The sequence below is a fragment of the Bombina bombina genome, chromosome 6 (genome assembly GCF_027579735.1).
Source record: "Bombina bombina isolate aBomBom1 chromosome 6, aBomBom1.pri, whole genome shotgun sequence".
Taxonomy (NCBI): Eukaryota; Metazoa; Chordata; class Amphibia; order Anura; family Bombinatoridae; genus Bombina; species Bombina bombina.
This window is the reverse complement of record NC_069504.1, coordinates 79785929-79804768: the sequence shown is the minus strand read 5'-3', so window position 1 is coordinate 79804768 and position 18840 is coordinate 79785929. Positions and strand designations below refer to the sequence as shown.

The window sequence follows — 18840 nt, the reverse complement described above, 5'->3', positions numbered from 1 at the left end:
GTAACATCGATAGAGACTAGGTTATTATTTATTAAAAAGGGGGTGACAGTTTAGATAAAAGGTTTATAATATCCAATTATAATACAATTTTAGCATAGGATATAGGTAAGTGCAAACGTACACTTTATAATGATCTGTTTAGGTATTGTTGGGATATGGCGCCAACCCAAGGGCCCTGGGTGGAATCAGGTTCAGAGCATTTCCTATTACAACATGGCCATTAATATTACTTATATGTAAGTTTACTCTACACAAACCTTAGTATTGACAATTGTATCTTTTAGCTGCTGGTCATATATTTATTTTCAGCTTATTTCAGTTTTGTGTCCCATAATATTAGATGTGTTACAATTGGTCTCTCCTTTTGTCCTATTTCATATATACAGATGTAGAACAACTCTGCTAACAAAATGGTCAATAATACTATATTTTGACTTACCGCTACTTATAACTGTAGGACATTTCTACATTATGTAGACTTTCATGCTATTATTTAATATTATTATATATATTTTTTGCATTGGTCATGTTTGATAAAAATATAAGGAATGGCTGTCGTTAATATATATATGTATATCGAACTTATTGTGGCAATGAAACGCAACAATTCATCTACTTGTTCTGTATTGTATTGTGTAAGAAAATTTCAATAAAAATTATTTAAAAAAATAAATAAAATAAATTGAATCCTGCAGCAATCTCTGTGTAGCATCTTACAATATGTGTTTTTGCACTTCCGGAGTATATAAATTGTGATTTACACATGTTTAATACGATTTATTCCTGAGTAATTTGCATACAAATTTTACGTTTTCGACAAAATAAAAATTTTTATGCACCTTAACAAAATACATTGGTTCAATTATTAGTTTTGTATGATTTGTAATTTATGATTTTCATGGTGCACTTTTGTAATGAATGCGTCTTCTTTGGAACTTCCCATACGAAAATGCAGCATAAATCATAAGACCATATGGCCTCTAGTTATCAATGTCTGTCGGACCTGATCCGACATTGCGGATCAGTTCCGACAGACATCGCTGAATACGGCGAGCAATACACTCGCCGTATTCAGCATTGCACCAGCAGCTCACAAGAGCTGCTGGTGCAACGCCGCCCCCTGCAGACTCGCAGCCAATAGGCCGCCAGCAGGGAGGTGTCAATCAACCCGATCGTACTCGATCGGGTTGATTTCCGGCGATGTCTGTCCGCCTGCTCAGATACTGCTTGATACATATGCCCCTATGTGTTTTACCCCACAAAAAGGTTAAACACAAAGTATAAATACTGCACTGCTGGTCCAGAGTGGAAACTGATGCTGATCCAATCAGCAGCATTAGTTACACAGCTGTGTCGTGTGACTACTACTTCTGATTGGCTGTCAGTTTCCACTTCACTCCAACAGTGGTCTGTGGGTCCAGCACTGTACTTCCTTTTTAAAGGGACAGTCTAGGCCAAAATAAACTTTCATGATTCAGATAGAGCATGCAATTTTAAACAATTTTCCAATTTACTTTTATCACCAATTTTGCTTTGTTCTCTTGGTATTCTTAGTTGAAAGCTTAACCTAGGAGGTTCATATGCTAATTTCTTAGACCTTGAAGGCCACCTCTTTTCAGAATGCATTTTACCAGTTTTTCACCACTAGAGGGTGTTAGTTCACATATTTCATATAGATAACACTTTGCTCGTGCACGTGAAGTTATCTGGGAGCAGGTACTGATTGGCTAAACTGCAAGTCTGTCAAAAGAACTGAAATAAAGAGGCAGTTTGCAGAGGCTTAGATACAAGATAATCACAGAGGTTAAAAGTATATTATTATAACTGTGTTGGTTATGCAAAACTGGGGAATGGGTAATAAAGGGATTATCTATCTTTTAAAACAATAAAAATTCTGGTGAAGACTGTCCCTTTAAGAGTTAAACACATAGAAGTGTAAGGTCACTAGTCTTAAAATTATATACTCTAATGAATTTGATCATGTAATGTTTTACTTTAATGGCCATTTCATTTATTATTACAGCTTTATTTTATTCACGTATAATTTACACAGATTACAAAATAGCTTTACATTTAAAAGGACATCTAATGCAGAAATGACCTGCCATAGAGCATGTGGGTTTTGCATTACTTAGTTTTATGTAAGCAATAATGCAATAAGAGAATGTTCTCATTGATTATCTTATTATAATTTTATGTCTCTTTATCTTAAAATACTGGGGGAGGTCCCTAAAATTCTACTGTCAAAATCTGTAGGTTCATAATATCAGTAGACTACCATTTAGACTTTTTCCTATCAATTTCCTTATTAAGAACTATGAACTATCACAGGAATTGCATTTCATTCTATTTATTATAGTCTCCATTTGAAGCAAGATACTATCGGCTAGATTATGAGTTTGGCGTTAGAAGCTGTGCGGTGCTAACGAGCAGTTTATGCTCACCGCTCACTTACAGACAGCGCTGGTATTACGGGTTTTCCAAACCCGGCGTTAACCGCAAAAAAAGTGATCGTAGAGCAAAATTTTGCTCCACATCTCACCTCAATACCAGCGCTGCTTACGTTAGCGGTGAGCTAGCTGAACGTGCTCGTGCACGATTTCCCCACAGGAATCAATGGGGGAGAGCCGGCTGAAAAAAAAACCTAACACCTGCAAAAAAGCAGTGTTTAGCTCCTAACGCAGCCCCATTGATTCCTATGGGGAAAATACATTTATGTCTACACCTAACACCCTAACATGAACCCCCCGAGTCTAAACACCCCTAATCTTACACTTATTAGCCCCTAATCTGCTGCCCCCGACATCGCTGACACCTACATTATATTATTAACCCCTAATCTGCCGCTCCGGACACCGCCGCCACCTACATTATACTTATGAACCCCTAATCTGCTGCCCCCAACATCGCCGACACCTAAATTATATTTATTAACCCCTAATCTGCCACCCCAAATGTCGCTGCATCCTACCTACACTTCTTAACCCCTAATCTGCCCCTAAACCTAAGTCTAACCCTAACACCCCCTAACTTAAATATAATTTAAATAAATCTAAATAAAAATAACTATAATTAACTAAATTATTCATATTTAAAACAAAATACTTACCTATAAAATAAACCCTAAACTAGCTACAATATAACTAATAGTTACATTGTAGCTAGCTTTGGGTTTATTTTTATTTTACAGGCAAGTTTGTATTTATTTTAACTAGGTAGAATAGTTATTAATAAGTTATTAACTATTTAATAACTACCTAGCTAAAATAAAGACAAAAGTACCTGTAAAATAAAACCTAACCTAAGTTACAATTACACCTAACACTACCACTATAATTAAATGAATTCCCTAAATTAAATAAAATGATCTAAAGTACCAAAAAAACAAACACTAAATTACAGAAAATAATAAAAAAAATTACAAGATTTTTAAACTAATTACACCTAATCTAATCCCCCTAACAAAATAAAAAAGCCCCCCCAAAATAAAAAAGCCCTACCCTACACTAAATTACAAATAGCCCTTAAAAGTGCCTTTTGCTGGGCATTGCCCCAAAGTAATCAGCTCTTTTACCTGTAAAAAAAATTACAAATCCCCCCCAACATTAAAACTTACCAACCACACAACCAACCCCACTCTAAAACCCACCCAATACCCCCTTAAAAAAACCTAATACTAACCCCCTAAAGATCGACCTACCGGGAGACGTCTTCATCCAACCGGGCAGAAGTGGTCCTCCAGACGGGCAGAAGTCTTCATCCAAGCCGAGTAGAAGTGGTCCTCCAGACGGGCAGAAGTCTTCATCCAGACGGCATCTTCTATCTTCATCCATCCAGCGCGGAGCTGGTCCATCTTCAAGACATCCGACGCGGAGCATCCTCTTCTTCCGACGGCTACAACTGAATGAAGGTACCTTTAAGTCACATCATCCAAGATGGCGTCCCTTCAATTCCGATTGGCTGATAGAATTCTATCAGCCAATCGGAATTAAGGTAGAAAAAATCCTATTGGCTGATTGGATCAGCCAATAGGATTGAAGTTCAATCCTATTGGCTGATGCAATCAGCCAATAGGATTGAGCTGGCATTCTATTGGCTGTTCCAATCAGCCAATAGAATGCGAGCTCAATCCTATTGGCTGATTGCATCAGCCAATAGTATTTTTTCTACCTTAATTCCGATTGGCTGATAGGATTCTATCAGCCAATCGGAATTGAAGGGACGCCATCTTGGCGGAGTAGGGCGTGAGAAGTCTTGGAGGTGGGAGAGGGACGTAGAGATAATAGGAGTGCAGAGACGTAGGTCAGAGGTTAATCGAAGAGAAAGGGACAAGGATTATTTGGAGATGAAAGAGGAAATATAGTTGGCAATAGATAATTTTATATCCCATCTAGACATCCCCACCGTCTCAGATCCTGTGGGACTGTTACAGGTTGCATATGCGAGGTTTGGAGCTTGTGTGCAATGACCCACTGGTACTTTGTGGGAGGGACTTGTGTGTATCTATTTTTAAACATGGATTCCCCTCATGGCAGTGCAGTGCTGCTCTAAACAGCTTTTAAGCATAGCACGTATTGGAGAGTGAAATCATGGTTCACACAGAACATGCAATTTTTAAGAGGCTTTTCATTTTTTTTTCTATTATGAAATTTGCTTTGTTCTCTTGGAATCCTTCATTGAAAAGTAAACCTAGGTAGGCTATTAGGAACCTAGGAGTGTTATTGATGGCTACACCCATATGCCTCTTGTCATTGGCTCACCAGATGTTCTGAGCTAGCTCCCAGTAGTGCATTGCTGCTCTAGAGCTGACTTTAGCTATGTGTTTAATCTCTTAGCAGGAGGGTTAAAACATATTCTTTATACATTTTTATGTCTCTCTAATACATGAAAATAAAAATATGCATGTATTTCTCTTAAATTTGTGTGAAACATGTTTTTACATTATTTCTAATAGTTGCTTGGGGAGAAATACTTCTTTTATAAAGGCTTTTTATAAAGGCACTGCATTTCCTCATCCTCTTGTGTTTGTATTGAATGGGTACAAGGGAAGGTATAAGCTGGTTGACTAAATCCATTCACTGAAATAACTTAATGGATATCACAATGAAGAGGGTTTTAGTTTGTAATTTGTCTTCTTGTACTAATCTGCACAAAAGAGAGACTGCACAAGCTCCCAGTATTGCATTTCTGCTCCTGAGTCAACCTAGGTATGCTTTTCAACAAAGGAAAGTTATTTTTCCTGCAAATTAAAGGTTTGTTAAAGGGACATTGAATGACAGAGTTTGCAGTTTTAAAAATAAATACAATTTACCTTTTCTACTTGTTATTGCTGTTGAAACTTGCCACCTTTTCATGAGAGCATACTAAGGTATGCTCAGGGGTGTGTATGTACCAAGTGTATACAAGCAATCTGTATAGCAGGCAATGCAAATGTCTGACACAACACACATGTTCTTAATGCTGGACTCTCATCTACTTTACCATAAATTTATAGTGGTTTACAGTTTAGGAAACTCACACCTTTCACAGTCACTGGTGCTTTCTCCTGTAGCAAATTTAGTAGTGTTCCTCTGAGTAGCTGAGAACCTTCTCAGATAGATAGATAGATAGATAGATAGATAGATAGATAGATAGATAAATAGATAGATATATTGATAGACAGACACACAGATAGATAGATAGACATATTGATAGACGGACAGATAGATAGATAGATAGATAGATAGATAGATAGATAGATAGATAGATAGATAGATAGATAGATAGATAGATAGATAGATAGACAGACATATTGATAGACAGACGGATAGATAGATAGATAGATAGATAGATAGATAGATAGATAGATAGATAGATAGATAGATAGATAGATAGATAGATAGATAGATAGATAGATAGACATATTGATAGACAGACGGACAGATAGATAGATAGATAGATAGATAGATAGATAGATAGATAGATAGATAGATAGATAGATAGATAGATAGATAGACATATTGATAGACAGACAGATAGATAGATAGATAGATAGATAGATAGATAGATAGATAGATAGATAGATAGATAGATAGATAGATAGAGAGATAGATAGATATATAGACATATTGATAGACAGACGGATAGATAGATAGATAGATAGATAGATAGATAGATAGATAGATAGATAGATAGATAGATAGATAGATAGACATATTGATAGACGGACAGATAGATAGAGAGATAGACATATTGATAGACAGACGGACAGATAGATAGATTGATAGACATATTGATAGACAGACGGACAGATAGATAGATAGATAGATAGATAGATAGATAGATAGATAGATAGATAGATACATAATATAGATAGATAAAGAATTTTGTTTACATGTCCATCTGACTCACCAAAAATAAGTCACATACCGTACTAAATTCTTGACTTGAATTAAGCAATTGAGAGTGTTCTTTGATGGCCAAATTTAGCATTTTAGTCCTAATCTAATAATATTCCAAGGAAAAAATTAGTTTAAATTTGTCTTGTTGTCCACAGAGCTATCTTTCTGTCAGTGACTTTACAAGGATGTTGCATTCATTCTACAATGGATCATTCATGATTTTGCTGTGTGAATCGACCTATCGTTGATCATAGCCAACTTCTGTCCATTCCTACAATACTTTCCAGTGTGTATAGGCCTTAATGAAAGGTCAGGGCAGAGCAGAGAAAGGGGACAGAATTTAACATGGAATCCTATAAATATCAGCCACAGAGATATGTTTCATTCTATCTGTCTAACTCTGTGGCTGTATCACTTCCCCTCTGGAATACATTATCTGTGGCTATTATGTGAAGACTGGAAATACTATTGTCAGGCAAATATGATCTTATACAGAATGATTTTCAGGCTTGGAGAAAACAAATTGCACTGAAACCAATTTAAATACCCTTTACACATTCAGTATATATATATATATATATATATATATATATATATATATATATATATATATATATATATATATATATATATATATATATATATATATATATATATTTTATTTTATTTTTGTCATTTTAATTTAACAATTAAATTGTGAGGTTATTTGAAGAACTTTTTTTTTTTTATTTGCTTTGGCAAATATGACTTTGGCAGCTAAACTAGAAGACATTGAAGTCACCCTGGAACATATGCTCATGGATATGTTTGTAAGTCATTTTTTTATTTATTTATGTAATTTATTTTTGTATATTTAGACAGTGTTTGGTATCTTATTGACTGTGATATTCTAGCATTACAACTTAACTTTTCTTATAGGTGCATTTCTTGTAAAATATTGAGATCCATACTGGTCTATTTATATATTTGTTATTTATTTATTTATTATTGCTAAAAAATAAAACAAAATTCAAATATTTTTGATCCAATTGCTCTTGAAAGTTTCTTGTAAATGTAATGTGTGTGTGTATTTATTGCTAGCATTGTAATACCTCCCAATATTTCCCGGATCCAGTCCCTGACTGGATACTTAGGCTTAGTCAGTGAGACCCTTAGGAAGAGTTGGTACTTACTTTCTGTGGGGGGACTCATGAGGAATGGGGAACACAGGTGATACCTGGGCAGTGTTGTTCCATGAGCATGGTCAAAGCAGTCCTACTGTGTGACTAGCCTGTAAGCTATTTTTGCTCCTTATATTATCCCCTGCCTAAGGGCAAGATTTTCTAAAGCTCTCTAAACTGGCGAGATTATCTAAGTGGTCATCAGTAATGTGATGTTCCTCAATACATTTTAGAGTTTATCTTTCTGGATGTGAGCAACACATGCTGTGTTTACCTAAAGGGTATACCCAGCATTCATCATTATCTCACAAAACTGAATAATATCTTAAACCTCATCATTCCTCTTCTGGACTACTGCATTCCTCATCGTTGCCTTGATAGCAACCAGATTTGGACTTTTCACTACATTATCAATTAATGTACTATAATTCTGTATTGACTTTGATAGGGTTGAAGCACTGCTAGTATTTCAGACGTGTATAAATAAAGTGTAATTTATAAAATGATATGGTATATGGTTAGTTTGTTTTGTTGAATGGAATTTATGGGCTTTAAAATCTAATCTAACTGTAGGATCTACATAGGCAATGCCTTTAATTTTCTGTGAGATCTATTCATGACCACTCATGGTATCACTTTGGTCTACCATTTAATGATTATTTTCAGGTTTATAGGCAGACTGATACATAACATATCAGTGGGATATAATAATTATGTGGTTGAAAGGGATTTGCTTTTGGTATTTTTACAGTTATTTTAAAAAGTAATCACAGCCATTGCCAAGAGATAGTCAGACAAGTATATTTATGAAACGTAAGAGCAGGGCAATGAAATAAAACCAGTAGGGTTATGGTAATATTGCTTTATTTGTGCATGGTCACCTGCCTATGCACCATTTACCTACCCTTGGGGTGTTTGACAAACTGAAAAAAGGAAAAACTCAGCACAGCATCCCTAGTTTAATAAAAGTGCTCTTGATAGAGTTATAGATTAAATAAAACAGATAACAACATATAAATACCTTATTTTTCCTGCATTTAACAATAGAGTATGTTTAGTTTAAAATTGACTTTTTTATACAATGATATTTAGGGCTTCCTGTAATCAAGTATAATTTCCAAGGCACAGATGCATTATATTTCTTTCATATAGCCACTAGATTGTGACTCGCTTGTTGCTGCCTGCTGTAAATAATACAGAAGACCAGAGAACCTCCCGCTATGCTGATGAATCTATTTCTTCCAGTGGGGATGATCTCTGCATGTCGCCCCAGTTTTTGTACTGTCTATCATCACTTATAAGTCTGTGGTGGAAGTGTTTTAAAAGCATGACTATCAAAGGAAAAACATGCATAAAGAAATCTACCTGACTCATCTATTCCAAGAATTACATTGCGTGTAGTATTTAAATATACATGGTGAGCAGAAAATAGACTTCACTAACATGGATTTTTTGTAACATTCTTTTTTGCTGAAAAGGTTATCTGTGCCATTGCAATAAATATGCAGGCTGCGTACAAAAGCATATGGCCATTAACAGGTTGATTAGCTGCTTTGCATACTGGCATATGCACTCTGCTTCAGAAGGCAGGGAAGAGAAGAATTTTATAATGGAAGTTTAAAACTTAAAGGGACATTAAACACAAATTTGATGCTGTAGAAAACTACAGTTCGATACCTGGGAATTTATTTGCAATGAGTAATGCAGTTTTGCTTTGACAAATTAGAATTTTTTGTGCTTATTCTTCATTTCACCATTTCCCCTGTTCTCAATCTAGAATGATAGGACTTTTGCTAGCCAATCACAACTGTGTATATGTATATGCAGAAGAAGAGAGGGGGGATCTACTCCTCTGCAATACAGTTAAGATGTATAACATATATTCTGCTCCCTTAACTATAATTTATCAGTTTTTTTTAAAAAGGGATATGACACTTTAGATAAAATAAAATATGTTAAATCAAAGTAAAGCTATAAATTAAAAAGATATAAAAAACATCAAACACCTTACTTGTTTCCTTGCTAAATAATAACGTATAATTATCCGTGTAGCCACTGCCTGCAGCTAGATAAGAGAGCTACCATCACATAACTTAAGTTCTACTGCCACATTATTTTTGCAGCAAAAGCTCTCTACTGAGCATGAGCAATAAATTGTTTACACAGATATAATGATTGCTCCTTTGGCTTCCTGTAGAGACTGCAGCCCATTTGTAGAGAAATTACAGGAATAAATAAAAACTACACATATTAAGTTTAAAAAAAAAAAGTAAAATTCTTTTAAAATAATGAATAATACATATTGTAATTATTTCTATTACATGTAACCCACTGTAACCCACTGCTTAGTGCTTTTTTATTACAATGAAACAGACATGGGCATATATAAAACTAACAGGGACAATGTGACATGCTCCACACTTGCTATATTTAAATGATATATGAAATATCTAATTTCCTTGTAACAAATATACTAAATAATAATAATACTATAATTGCTAAATAGGACAATATGCTGTAATAACAATATATAGTTGGTTAAATAGTAAGTAGCTTTAGTAGTTTTATATTTCTATTTCTCTTGTAAGATGTATCGAGTCCACAGATTCATCCTTTACTTGTGGGATATTCTCCTTCCCAACAGGAAGTGGCAAAGAGAGCACACAGCAGAGCTGTCCATATAGCTCCTCCTCCAGCTCCACCCCCAGTCATTCTCTTTGCCGGCTCTAAGCAATCGGAAGTGTAAAGTGAATGTGGTAAAAAAAATGTAGTTTTTATTTTCTACAAGCAAGATTTTGTTATTTTAAATGGTACCGGTGTGTACTATTTACTCTCTAGCAGAAAGGAGATGTAGATTTCTGCAGGGAGGAAGATGATTTTAGCATGTTGTAACTAAAATCCACTGCTGTTCCCACAAAGGACTGAGGAGTACAAGAAAACTTCAGTTGGGGGGAACGGTTTGCAGGTTAGGCTGCAATAAGGTATTTCAGTCTTTTTTTCTTCTAGACAAGACTGTGATAATGCTAGAGAAGACTGATAATATCCCCATGAGGGAAGGGTAAGCTGTATTCAGAGACTAAGTATGGAATTTCAAGCTTACATAACAGGGCTAGTTTATGCTGGTTGACACTACTTTCAAGGCAAACAGTTTTTATTGAAAATATCGTTTTTTTGAGACACTTTGAAGGTTCCTTTGGGTTTCTTTCAGGGGTTGTTACCCACATGGCTAATATTAAAACACTTTGGAGTGTTTCTTTAGGCCTCACAAGCTCCGTAGTGAGGTGGGAGGGGCCTAATTTTGCGCCTCAGATGCGCAGTTATATTTGACTAGAAGTTCAGGCTGTTTCACATGGAGGGTCCTGCTGCAGTTTGAGGGCCTATAAGAAGCTTTTTCCCCACAAATCTGGTTCCTAAGGGCAGGTAGGGCCACAGCAGAGCTATGGCAAGGTGCTGAATGTTTTTTAACCTTTTTTTGGCTTACTGTTGATCTGGTTTGAGCATTAAGGGGTTAATCACTTTTATTGCTAGTGGTGCAATCTTACTAATGCTTTAGGTACATGCTGTAAAAATTTCGAAAAGTTTGCTGCATTTTTTCACTGTTTTGCAAAATTGTGTGCCTTTTTTTATCTCTTAAAGGCACAGTAACGTTTTTTTCAAAGTGTGTTTTTACTTGATTAAAGTGATTTCCAAGCCTGCTTGTTTTACTACTAGTCTATTAAACATGTCTGACACCAAGGAAAATCCTTGTTCAATGTGTTTAGAAGCCATGGTGGAACCCCCTCTCAGAATGTGTCCCACTTGTACTGATATGTCTATACACTTTAAAGAACATATTGTTACACTTAAAAATGTGGCCCAAGATGATTCTCAGACAGAAGGTAACGAGGATAGCCCGTCAACCTCTCCCCAAGTGTCACAACCAGTTACGCCCGCTCAAACGACGCCTAGCACCTCTAGTGCGTCTAACTCTTTTACCTTGCAAGATTTGGCGGCAGTTATGAATAATACCCTCTCAGTGTTCTTATCTAAACTGCCCGTGTTACCTGAAAAGCGTGATAGCTCTGTTTTAAGAACAGATAATGAGCATTCTGACGCTTTAGTAGCCGTATCCGATATACCCTCACAACGCTCTGAAGTTGTGAAATTCAGGAAAGGTTTCTCCTCAGACAGATTCAGATATATTGGCTTTTAAATTTAAACTAGAACACCTCCGCTTATTGCTCAGGGAGGTATTAGTTACTCTGGATGACTGCGACCCTATGGTGGTTCCAGAGAAATTGTGTAAAATGGACAAGTACCTGGAAGTTCCTGTTTACACTGATGTGTTCCCGGTCCCTAAGAGGATTGCGGATATTGTTACTAGGGAGTGGGATAGACCAGGTATTCCCTTCGTTGCCCCTCCTGTTTTTAAGAAAATGTTCCCCATATCTGACCCCATGCGGGACTCGTGGCAGATGGTCCCTAAGGTGGAGGGGGCTATTTCTTCACTTGCTAAACGCACAACCATACCAATTGAAGACAGTTGTGCTTTCAAAGACCCTATGGATAAAAAATTAGAGGGTTTGCTTAAGAAAATTTTTGTTCAACAAGGTTTTCTTCTCCAACCTATTGCGTGCATTGCTCCTGTAACTACTGCATCTGCTTTCTGGTTCGAGGCACTGGAAGATGCGCTCCAGACGGAGACCTCATATGAGGACATTATGGACAGAATTAAGGCTCTTAAGCTGGCTAATTCTTTTATCACAGATGCCGCTTTCCAACTAGCTAAGTTAGCGGCAAAGAATTCAGGTTTCGCCACTTAGAGATTGTATCCCAGGGATATCTTCTAGAATTCAAGGACTCCCCTCCAAGGGGAAGGTTCCACATTTCTCGTCTGTCTACAGACCAGACAAAGAAAGAGGCGTTCTTACGCTGTGTAGAAGACCTACATACAATGGGAGTGATCCACCCAGTTCCAATGGCGGAACAAGGGCTGGGTTTTTACTCAAACTTGTTTGTGGTTCCCAAGAAAGAAGGAACTTTCAGACCAATCCTGGATCTCAAAATTCTAAACAAATTCCTCAGAGTCCCATCATTCAAGATGGAGACCATTCGAACAATCTTACCAATGATCCAGGAGGGTTAATTTATGACCACCATGGATTTACAGGATGCATATCTGCACATTCCTATCCACAAAGATCATCACCAGTTTCTCAGGTTCGCCTTTCTGGACAAGCATTACCAGTTTGTGGCTCTTCCTTTCAAGTTGGCCACTGCTCCCAGAATTTTCACAAAAGTGCTAGGGTCCCTCCTGGCGGTTCTAAGATCGCGGGGCATAGCAGTGGCGCCTTATCTAGACGACATCTTAATTCAGGCGTCGACTTTCCAAAGAGCCAAGTCTCACACGGAAATTGTGAGGTCTCACAGGTGGAAGGTGAACATAAAAAAGAGTTCTCTCTCCCCCCTAACAAGAGTTTCCTTCCTAGGAACTCTGATAGACTCGGTAGAAATGAAAATATTTCTGACGGAGGTCAGAAAGTTAAAACTCTTAACCACTTGCCGAGCCCTTCATTCCATTCGTCGGCCATCTGTAGCTCAGTGCATGGAGACAATCGGATTAATGGTAGCGGCAATGGACATAGTCCCTTTTGCACGGATACACCTCAGACCACTGCAACTATGCATGCTCAAACAGTGGAATGGGGATTATGCAGATTTGTCTCCTCAAATACAGCTGGACCAGGGGACCAGAGATTCTCTTCTCTGGTGGTTGTCTCAGGATCACCTGTCTCAGGGAATGTGTTTCCGCAGACCAGAGTGGATCATCGTAACGACCGACGCCAGTCTGTTGGGCTGGGGTGCAGTCTGGGACTCCCTGAAAGCTCAGGGCTTATGGTCTCGGGAAGAAGCTCTTCTCCCGATAAACATTCTGGAACTGAGGGTGATATTCAACGCACTTCAGGCATGGCCTCAGCTTGCCGCGGCCAAATTCATCAGATTTCAGTCGGTCAACATCATGACTGTAGCTTACGTCAATCATCAAGGAGGAACAAGGAGTTCCCTAGCAATGATGGAAGTAACCAAAATAATCAGGTGGGCGGAGGATCACTCCTGCCATCTCTCAGCAATTCACATCCCAGGAGTAGACAACTGGGAGGCGGATTTTCTAAGTCATCAGACTTTTCACCCGGGGGAGTGGGAACTCCACCCGGAGGTATTTGCCCAGCTACCTCAGCTATGGGGCACTCCAGAATTGGATCTGATGGTGTCCCGTCAGAACACCAAACTTCCTTTTTACGGGTCCAGGTCCCGGGATCCCCAGGCGGTGCTGATAGATGCTCTACCAGCGCCTTGGTCCTTCAATCTGGCCTATGTTTTTCCACCGTTTCCTCTCCTCTCTCGTCTGGTTGCCAGAATCAAGCAGGAGAGGGCTTCGGTGATTCTGATAGCGCCTGCGTGGCCACGCAGGACCTGGTATGCAGACCTAGTGGACATGTCATCTGTCCCACCATGGACACTACCAATGAGGCAGGACCTTCTAATACAAGGTCCTTTCAAGCATCCAAATCTAATTTATCTGCGTCTGACTGCTTGGAGATTGAACGCCTAATTCTATCAAAGCGTGGTCGGTTATTGATACCCTGATTCAGGCTAGAAAGCCTGTCACCAGGAAAATCTACCATAAGATTTGGCGAAAATATCTTTTTTGGTGTGAATCCAAGGGTTACTCATGGAGTAAGATTAGGATTCCCAGGATACTGTCTTTTCTCCAAGAAGGATTGGAGAAAGGATTATCAGCTAGTTCCTTAAAAGGACAGATATCTGCTTTGTCTATTCTTTTACACAAACGTCTGGCAGAGGTACCAGACGTTCAAGCGTTTAGTCAGGCTTTAGTTAGAATCAATCCTGTTTATAGACCTGTGGCTCCGCCATGGAGTCTGAATTTAGTTCTTTCAGTTCTGCAAGGGGTTCCGTTTGAACCTTTACATTCCATAGATATTAAGCTTTTATCTTGGAAAGTTTTGTTTTTGGTAGCTATCTCTTCTGCTCAAAGAGTTTCAGAGCTATCTGCTTTACAGCCTGATTCACCTTACCTGGTTTTCCATGCAGATAAGGTAGTTTTGCGTACCAAACACGGTTTTCTTCCTAAGGTTGTGTCTAATAAGAATATTAACCAGGAAATTGTTGTCCCTTCTCTGTGTCCTAATCCTTCTTCCAAGAAGGAACGTCTGTTACACAATCTTGATGTGGTTCGTGCTTTAAAGTTCTATTTACAAGCAACTAAGGATTTCAGACAAACACCTTCATTGTTTGTTATCTATTCTGGTAAGAGGAGAGGTCAGAAGGCGACTGCTACCTCTCTTTCCTTTTGACTGAAAAGCATCATCCTTTTGGCCTATGAGACTGCTGGCCAGCAGCCTCCTGAAACATTTACTGCTCATTCTACCAGAGCAGTGGCTTCCACATGGGCTTTTAAAAATGAGGCTTCCGTTGAACAGATTTGTAAGGCAGGGTCTTGGTCATCACTGCATACTTTTTCCAAATTTTACAGATTCGATACTTTTGCTTCTTCTGAGGCTATTTTTGGGAGAAAGGTTTAACAAGCAGTGGTGCCTTCCGTTTAAGGTACCTGTCTTGTTCCCTCCCTTCATCCGTGTCCTAAAGCTTTGGTATTGGTATCCCACAAGTAAAGGATGAATCATCTTAGAAGAGGATGAAACATCTTACAAGAGAAAACAGAATTTATGCTTACCTGATAAATTACTTTCTCTTGTGATGTATCAAGTCCACGGCCCGCCCTGCCTATTAAGTCAGGTAGCTGTTTTGTTTAAACTACAGTCACCACTGCACCCTATGGTTTCTCCTTTTTCTTCCTAACCTTCGGTCGAATGACTGGGGGGTGGAGCTGGAGGGGGAACTATATGGACAGCTCTGCTGTGTGCTCTCTTTGCCACTTCCTGTTGGGAAGGAGAATATCCCACAAGTAAAGGATGAATCCGTGGACTCGATACATCACAAGAAAAAGTAATTTATCAGGTAAGCATAAATTCTGTTTTTATATTGTTAAATGTTTGCATATATTGTGTATTATTATTGTTTTTGTATTTTATTGTACCCTATTGTATCAATGAAATGTTTTGTGGTCCCAGGACATACTTGAAAACGAGAGAAATCTCAATGTATCCTTCCTGGTAAAATATTTTATAAATAAATAAATACATTTCATCTACCTATAAAGGACCAGATTACAAGTGGAGCACTAATCAATGCTCGAGCGTTAACTACACTAGAAGTTCAGCTTTTTATGCTCCTCAGGTTGCGCTGGTATTATGAGTTGAAAGCAAACTGTTTTCGTTCAAGTGCAAAAAGCCAAACTTACAATATCACGTGCATGTTCACGTATTGTGGAAAAAACCCTAACACCCCACTCTCGTGCAAACCTGATCACATATTCTCATTTGCGCTAACTGACATGAAAATATGAATATTTCACATTCCAATTTTCTTCACATAGAAGAATATGTTATATTTATTCATAAATACATATTTCTACATATATCTGATGGTAATTTGGTACTATATATATCTATACATATATATATAAATATATATATATATATATATATATATATATATATACATGATTATATATAGGTATAGATATATATACAGATATATAGGAATATCTATTTAGGAATACTTAGAGTATAACATATTCTGCTATGCGCAGAACATGGGAATGTGAAATATTTACAGTAAATACACAGTATAACGCTTTATTAAATATGAATATTGCATATATATTTTTTTGCATGTTTTCATCTACTTAACTTAGGGCTCCAATTCACACACACACACACACATATATATATATATATATATATATATATATATATATATATATATATATATATATATATATATATATATATATATATATATGTCTATATTTGTCTAAATATGTATTTATGTGTTTATATGTGTGTGTATATATATATATATATTTCTATATTTGTCTAAATATGTATTTATGTGTTTATATGTGTGTATATATATATATATTTCTATATTTGTCTAAATATGTATTTATGTGTTTATATGTGTGTATATATACAGTATATATATGTCTATATTTGTCTAAATATGTATTTATGTGTTTATATGTGTGTATATATACAGTATATATATGTCTATATTTGTCTAAATATGTATTTATGTGTTTATATGTGTGTATATATATATATATATGTCTATATTTGTCTAAATATGTATTTATGTGTTTATATGTGTGTATATATATATATATATATGTCTATATTTGTCTAAATATGTATTTATGTGTTTATATGTGTGTATATATACAGTATATATATGTCTATATTTGTCTAAATATGTATTTATGTGTTTATATGTGTGTATATATACAGTATATATATGTCTATATTTGTCTAAATATGTATTTATGTGTTTATATGTGTGTATATATACAGTATATATATGTCTATATTTGTCTAAATATGTATTTATGTGTTTATATGTGTATATATATATATATATATTTCTATATTTGTCTAAATATGTATTTATGTGTTTATATGTGTGTATATATACAGTATATATATGTCAATATTTGTCTAAATATGTATTTATGTGTTTATATGTGTATATATATATATATAAATAAATAAATACATAAATACATGTGTACACATATATAGACATATATATTTTTGGCCCTTATTTATTACATAATAATGTATTGTGCCGACAAGTGCAAGCACCCGTGATAAACCCCTTATCGCTCGCGCGCAAACATTAGCTCTACACTCGTAATCTGGTCCAAAATATTTATCTTTATTAAAGATAAATAGCAGACAAGATGGAGTGAGCTGCTCACATCTGCTGTCAAATACTTTATTTCTTTGTTTCAGCAGTTACATAGTTACATATGGAAGTGATTTAATCTTTTTTGTATAATTGGCCACTTTAATGCACCGGCTTTCAGAAAAGAATACAAATACATTGCTGCGCCCATAAAGGGGTTAAAGGTGTGTTCACCATTTTGCTTTTTTTGATGGCTCAGCAGAAAGTACCCATTTAATGCTTTTGATCTGTAGCAAGAGTCTAATTTTCTCATCTAAACTTTTCATGACAAATAGATCATAACTATTACTATTATATGATCTCTTGCATATGTTGGTCTTTTAAATATGTAAATATTTGAGTGCAGAATAGACAATTATTATTATTTTTTATTATGTTATTGATTTATTTATTTTTGGAAAATACAAACTTCAATCATTTGAAAAATGAAAGGATGTAATCAGTAAAAACAATAAATAGATGCACAGGTGACTAAAATAAATATAGTTCATAGCTGAAAATGAACATTCATTTCGCTTGATAAAGTCTTTTTACAAAACCGATCCCACTAGTTTTATTTCCTTTGAGCAAAGTTATATTTAATGTATTTGACATGTGATTTATTTATTGTTTTTGTTTTACTGCATTAGTGCAATAATACAATATTTTTGCCCCTTATGTATTACATAATAATGTATTGTGCTTCCTTATGGTCTGTGTATGCTTCACTGGTTGTTCATCTATGGAAGCGTTCGGCAAGCGCCTCCAGCGAAACCAGTGCTCGCTTCGAGCGCTTTGGGAACTCTTCCAAGCGAGGCGCTGGGCATTTGCCGAACGCTGGGATGATGTTACCAGCATGCTGGTAACGCTGGGACTTTGCCGAGCCAGCGTCTGAGCTTATCAGCTCATTATGTTTTCCTGACACCCCCTAAACAGTGATGTCTTCCCAGTGCCATGTCATCCCTCAGTGGATTTACTGACGCTGGGTCTCGGCGTTTGCCGGACGCGGCCGCTGATTTATATTGGCCCTTTCATACAATTGTTACACACATTTTACAAAACCAGAGTTGTAAAGTAGTGCAGATACTGTTTGATACTGTTAGTTTGAACTACAATTCCAAATTTAGATGCAGCTTCAATAATTGTATGAATCTAGGATTAAAATATTCTTGTTAAAGTCCTCAAATATAACAAAATCAGTCTAGTATTTTCATTTATTTTTATTACTATTATAAAACACCAAGGTGTATCTCTCGATGACTTTATGAGACACTTTTGTTATATTCTTTGGCATTGCATCTGGGTAAAGCCCCAAAACTTTGCCTTCTGAAGCCACCATTGATACTGAAAACGTGAATATTGCAGTAATGGGTACAGAAACACTTTGTAAACAAGAGGCAGAAGTTATAATCATCCTCCCTGAGGTGGGTAGGAGAGAATGGGGCTAAAATGTT

General features: G+C 36.5%; 1 protein-coding gene across 3 annotated transcripts in view; it reads left to right on the top strand.

Annotated features, from left to right (window-relative positions):
- The window catches only part of FRMD4A (FERM domain containing 4A), an 818993-nt gene that overhangs the window by 212097 nt on the left and 588056 nt on the right, over positions 1-18840 (top strand). The window contains exon 1 of one of the 3 annotated variants that reach the window (XM_053716493.1): positions 7134-7189. The exons of the other annotated variants lie outside the window; for them this stretch is intronic. Coding sequence (XP_053572468.1) covers positions 7172-7189 — 18 coding nt within the window. The 5' untranslated portion in view covers positions 7134-7171. Of the gene's footprint in view, positions 1-7133; positions 7190-18840 lie in introns of those variants that run through there. 3 annotated transcript variants of the gene reach the window in all.